Genomic DNA, 5,377 nt, shown 5'->3' with positions numbered 1-5,377 from the left:
CGGCCCCGGAAGTGCCCCCAACAGGAGACTGCCCTCGGGGTCGGAGGCCGCATGGCCGAACGTGGACCGGAGCCGCATGGCTGCGCGGGGACCCCTCCCCCCGGTCCTGGTCACCGGAAGCCCCGGGCGGCCACATGGTGGGCGGGAGCCGGCAATCCCCAGCGCGGGGAGGTCTGGTCCTCGCGGGCTTATGAGGGATCCAGGAATTGGAGGAGTGGGAGAAGCTCAAGGCCCGGGTCGTGATCACCCCGAGAGCCAGCTGCGGGCGTATGTTAGCGCTCCTCCACTTGATGAGTCCCTGGAGCGTCCCCCCCCAGTCCTCCTGTGAAATGAGGCGGCCACTTCACAGTGTAAGTGGCATTCTGCCGAGCAGGGAGGCCGGAGAAACGGGGAGGCCGAGGGCGATTGGACAGGAGCCCAGCTCTTCCCTCGGCCCGTGCCGACAGCGCCGTGGAGTCCCGGGCTGTTGCGTTCCCTCGCCGTGATAAGCTCTTCACCTTGTCACCGTCTTCCCCGTTGTCTGGTTTGAGAGTTCTTCGGTTTTAGAGTCCTTAACTTTACCAGCCTAGTATGGTTTCTACTACTCACTACTACAGGCGTTTGCTTTAATTTTATTGTCATTCACCACCCCCCACTCTCCCACTTTCCACTGAGTGTTCAGGCCCGGCCTGAAAAGCCGACAGGACCGGTGCATCCTGGGAAAAGTGGGAGGGCCCTGGAGGAGAGGCTGGGTTCCTGGGTTCTCTTTAGGAACCGTGATCGAGGTGTTTGGCAGGGGGGATTATTTGGGAACAGCTTTACTTTCTCCACGTTGGCTGCATCTGCAAGTGCACGTGGAGAGGCGGGAATCCCCCAAAGAGGCCTTGTGGTTTCCTGTACCAGTGACTGGCTTGCGCGTTGGTAGGGGTTGGGGGGTGTAACAGAGCCGGGTGGGGCCTTGCCCTCGGTCTCCACCCTCCCCCCCCATTAGCCCCACCCTTTTGCTGGCTCATAGCTGTTCACCTAATTATAGCCCTGGCTATGTGTGGGGAAAAGGGGTGGTTGGTTTCAGTGGCGAGCAACACCTGAGTCCTCCCTCTCCCAGGAAGTAGGCCTCTCCTCATCTCTGAGATTTGGCATCCCAACTCCCTGGCGCTTTCCTTTCCCAAGGCACTACTTTAGCTTTCGTTTGGGGGGGAGGATCAAGCATTGATGTCTTAAACACACACCAATTCTTAAGTATATTTGAGCCTAGTTAGTATTTAGTCCAGGAACTTTATTTTAGGTGGGCAATAGAAAAGGGGGTTGGAAAAATGAAGTAATGTTTGGTTCCAGAGAGGGATGAGATGGGTTGGAGGTTCTGTTAGCCTCCATCCTTACTGACCCTAGTTCTTTTCTTGGCCCTAGTTGGAATCAAAGCCTCTTAAAATGGCAGATGATTTGGACTTCGAGACAGGAGATGCAGGGGCCTCAGCCACCTTCCCAATGCAGTGCTCAGCATTACGTAAGAATGGCTTTGTGGTGCTCAAAGGCCGGCCATGTAAGATCGTCGAGATGTCTACTTCGAAGACTGGCAAGCACGGCCACGCCAAGGTTAGAATTTCAGCTCACACTTCCTCTCGCCTCCTACATCCATGGGGCCCCAGGCAGTAAACTGCCATTAGTCCTGGCCCTCTCCCTTCTTTGGGTTCTTCTGTTTTGTTCCTTTTGTTCAGCATTTAGCCCTTCTACCCATTCAGACTACTACACCTGCTCCTAGTCTTCAGCTGCTTCTGTGGTTCCCCTTTTGTGCCCCCGTCATTCTCTGGTAACTCTTGATCATTTTGCCAGTCTCTTTATGGTCCTGTATGCTTTGGTTGTTCAGCTCCTGCTTCCTAATTCTTGGCTTTCACTTTTTCCTTTTCCTTTGAGCCTTTTTGTACATGCTGTTTCCATCGGTTTGCCAAGGGTTTCTCCATCCCTAACAGGGAATGCAGGCTTCCCCAGGAGAGGCTGTCACTTTCAAATCACTTTGGTGCCTCATTCCCAGTTCTTGTTTTCCTTTTGGAACTGATACAGTATCAACTGCCTCTACCTGCCCCTGCCAACTCTGCTTGTCCTTGAGCTTTGCTTCTTTCTTGAATCTTAACATTCTTGCTAGTGCTCACTTACTACCTCAGACTCTCCTGTCTTTCTCAACAATTTGACCTGATTCGTCTGTGTTGAGTTTCTTGGGGGTTTGTTCCCTGTTTTATCCATCTTCTGTTGATTTCGCATTGATCCTGGGTTGCCCAGTAATACCCAGAACTTTCTTGGGAGCTCTTCTTGTTTCCTAATTACATAATCTTTTTGGTCTCCCAGGTCCTTTCCCCTCCCCCCTTTTTTGCTTTCTTTAATATTCCTGTTTCTCAGCCTTTTCCCTTCACCCTTCCTGATCTCCCAAGTTTTCAATCCTTTATTCTATAGTCCCTGAAACTTCCAGACTTTTACCTAGGCTCCTCCCACTCCCTTAGGCTTTTAGCATCTTGTTCTTCAGTGGTTTTTGGTTTTTGTTTTTGACAACTTAAGGTAACCCATTTCTCCAGGTCTGTCCTACAGTTTTCCTTTGTGCTGCCAACCCCAATCTCAATGTGGTCTTTTAGTCTCAGGTTTAAAGAAGAGAGTCCTTAAGTGTTTCTTTCATGAGTTGATTGGTTCAGTTCTAGCTCCCTTAATGTTTGCCTTGACAATATAAATAGTCTGACATCCCTCACCAGCCAGGGACAACTTGAGACTCCCTCTCATCCATCCTAGAATTTGGTTGGGTTTCTCTTTGATGCATACATACAGGTCCACTTGGTTGGTATTGACATCTTTACTGGGAAGAAATATGAAGATATTTGCCCGTCAACTCATAATATGGATGTCCCCAACATCAAAAGGAATGACTTCCAGGTATGTAAATGGTCTGGATGAGGATGGGTTAGTGGTTTGTAGGGGGGAAATACCAGTTAACTAGAAGAGCTTATGCAGAGAGAGGAGGGAAATAGCAGGAGCAGGGGGTACTGGGTATTAAAATTTGCTGTCACCTCAGTTTGTCATATACCCTTTACCCTGAACCTACCTGGGCCTATCTTCAGCTTCCTTCCCTATCTGTCCCCAGCTGATTGGCATCCAGGATGGGTACCTATCACTGCTCCAGGACAGTGGGGAGGTGCGAGAGGACCTTCGTCTGCCCGAGGGTGACCTCGGCAAGGAGATTGAGCAGAAGTATGACTGTGGAGAAGAGATCCTGGTATGACCCCCGTTCCCCAACCCCTGCTTTTATGCTCAGCTCTGCTCTTCCTGAGCTCGGGCATCTGATTGTTCCTCTTGCTCCTCCAGATCACGGTGCTGTCTGCCATGACAGAGGAGGCAGCTGTTGCAATCAAGGCCATGGCAAAATAACTGGCTCCCAGGCAAGTAAGACAGACTCCACTGTTATGTTACACACTTACCAAGAGCTGCTCTAGTCTTAATTGCTCCAGCCTACTCCCTACCCCAGCCTGATCTTGTCCTCTGCACCTTCCTGTTGAAGGATAAGCCTGTCTTACCTGGTTTCTCTCTTCTACCCAGGGTGGCAGCGGTGGCAGCAGCGATCCTCGAGCCTGCAGAGGCCCCCACCCCCGGCATGGCCTGGCTCTGGCCTGGCCTTTGGCTGGACTCCATGCAATTTATTTGACGTTTTATTTTGGTTTCCCCCGCCCCTTCAATCTGTCGGGGAGCCCCTGCCCTTCACCCAGCTGCCTTGGCCAGGAGCAAGTGAGCCATGGCCTTGGTGAAGCTGCCCTCGTCTCCTCCCCTCGCACTACAGCCCTGGGGGGAGAGGGGTGGGTGCTGCTTGTGGTTTAGGTTTTTTGTTGTTTTTTGTTTTGTTTTTTTCCCCTTCTTTTAGTCTGGAATCAGAAAGCTGTGGATTCTGGCAAATGGTCCTTGTGTCCTTCCCCCATTCATCCCTGATCTGGTCCCCATTCCCTGTAGCCCTTTACCCCAAGCACCACCCCACAGACTGGGGACCAGCCCCCTCCCCTGCCTGTGTCTCTCCCCAAACCCCTTTAGATGGGGAGGGAAGAGGAGGAGAGGGGAGGGGACCTGCCCCCTCCTCAGGCATCTGGGAGGGCCCTGCCCCCATGGGCTTCACCTTATCCTGCGGGCTCTCTCCCCGACACATTTGTTAAAATCAAACCTGAATAAAACTACAAGTTTAATATGAAGCCCCCAACTCTGCTGCTTATTTGAGCTAAATGGTCATTTGCTGACTGAAAGGTGTATGCGGGAGCCAGAAGCAGAGCGAACCAGCCTTGTAATTCACTTGAATTTGTTGTGGATCTGCCAGCCACCCCTACCCTCCAGTCTTGGCTTACTCCTGGACAGCTGGGTGGGAGGCAACACAAAAAGCAGCAGCCGGGCAGTGGCAGGTAGATTTTATTGGCCTGGGACACACGAGGGGAGCAACCCTTCCCCATGGTGGGGTAAGGGGTGAAGTCCATATGATCTGATGGTCACTTGTGGTAGAATCGTGGGTTCTGGCTGTGTTGGATGAAAGGGAGCCGAGGGCCGGGTTGGCTGGTGGCTGCAAAGCCTGACTGGTGGTGATGAAAGGAGGCCTCAGTCAGTTGGCACACTCCCTTCCACATACATCACACCCTTACTGATGATCACCCCAAGGATATGGGCCAGCTGGCCTGACTAATCCTGTTAACCTGGTAAGAGTAGGGGTTCTGACAGGTCCATGTGGCTGCCGTCCTTACCTTTCCTGCTGGTTGCATCTGCACTGGGAGCTGGGGGGATGTAAGAAGTCCAGGGGCTGGATGCAGAGCCTGAGGGTGCATAGGACGCAGGGAGGACTGCAAAGAGCAGAGTCAGGGCCTGAGGCATACTGGGGTTCCCCTTAGCATAGCCGTGCCCTGACCTCCCAAAGCTCCATACTCACTGAGTCGGAGAATCCAGTCTGCTGGTTGGCATGTTCCATCTGCTTTTGCAAGGATAAGGCACCACCAGGCTGGAGGAACCCTAAGTGGGGAAGAGGCAGGGCATGTGAAGTAGGTAGAGAATGAGAGGAAGGACCGAAGAACCCAGGGCTCCTGCATGGGGTGCAATCACCTGTCTGGGTGGGCTGAAAGTGGCTGTGCACGGCATAGGGCTGTGGCTGAGGCTGAGATAGGTACTGCACTGCAGGAAACGCTGAAGGTGCTGCAGAAGGAGCAACAGCCATTAGACCTTTTACTGACATTTCCTCAGCTTCCAGGAAAATACTCTTACTCACCTCTGAGCTGCTGACTAGGACTGTAGGCCGGCTGGGTGGGCCCATAGTGAGGTGGAGGCTGAGCAGTCCCGTAAGCACCACCTGGGCTGCCTTGGAATTGTCCGTGTTCTGGGGTCCCTGCGAAAGCAGCTGCTG

At 52.8% G+C, this 5,377-nt stretch overlaps 2 protein-coding genes across 5 annotated transcripts in view; one reads left to right on the top strand and one right to left on the bottom strand.

Annotated features, from left to right (window-relative positions):
- The first annotated feature begins 1,347 nt into the window (after nucleotides 1-1,347).
- On the top strand, nucleotides 1,348-4,190 carry EIF5A (eukaryotic translation initiation factor 5A). Of its 2 annotated transcripts, none has more exons than XM_014589080.2 (5): nucleotides 1,348-1,572; nucleotides 2,788-2,892; nucleotides 3,101-3,232; nucleotides 3,322-3,399; nucleotides 3,553-4,190. In XM_014589080.2, the coding sequence occupies exons 1-4, from the start codon at nucleotides 1,408-1,410 to the stop codon at nucleotides 3,382-3,384; spliced, it is 465 nt and encodes a 154-aa protein (XP_014444566.1). In that variant the 5' UTR covers nucleotides 1,348-1,407; the 3' UTR covers nucleotides 3,385-3,399; nucleotides 3,553-4,190. The 2 variants fall into 2 exon arrangements, with proteins under 2 accessions (XP_014444566.1, XP_027628965.1); XM_027773164.1 differs by having other exon boundaries at nucleotides 1,349-1,572; nucleotides 3,322-3,395.
- Nucleotides 4,191-4,383: 193 nt separating this feature from the next.
- Nucleotides 4,384-5,377, bottom strand: part of GPS2 (G protein pathway suppressor 2) — a 3,620-nt gene continuing 2,626 nt past the window's right edge. For 2 of the 3 annotated variants that reach the window (XM_006151817.3, XM_027773163.1), the window contains exons 8-12: nucleotides 5,243-5,377; nucleotides 5,080-5,169; nucleotides 4,910-4,989; nucleotides 4,728-4,845; nucleotides 4,384-4,562 (exon numbers count right to left, since the gene is read on the bottom strand). The exon at nucleotides 5,243-5,377 is cut by the window's right edge and continues 1 nt beyond it. In XM_006151817.3, the coding sequence (XP_006151879.1) occupies nucleotides 4,402-4,562; nucleotides 4,728-4,845; nucleotides 4,910-4,989; nucleotides 5,080-5,169; nucleotides 5,243-5,377 (584 nt within the window). In that variant the 3' untranslated portion in view covers nucleotides 4,384-4,401. The remainder of the gene's footprint in view (nucleotides 4,563-4,727; nucleotides 4,846-4,909; nucleotides 4,990-5,079; nucleotides 5,170-5,242) is intronic. The other variant, XM_006151818.3, reaches the window with a different exon arrangement.

Source organism: Tupaia chinensis, unplaced genomic scaffold, assembly GCF_000334495.1.
Source record: "Tupaia chinensis unplaced genomic scaffold, TupChi_1.0 Scaffold000330_1, whole genome shotgun sequence".
In the NCBI taxonomy this organism is placed as follows: Eukaryota; Metazoa; Chordata; class Mammalia; order Scandentia; family Tupaiidae; genus Tupaia; species Tupaia belangeri.
Note: the sequence above shows the minus strand (reverse complement) of the source record. Positions and strands in the feature narration are given on the sequence as shown.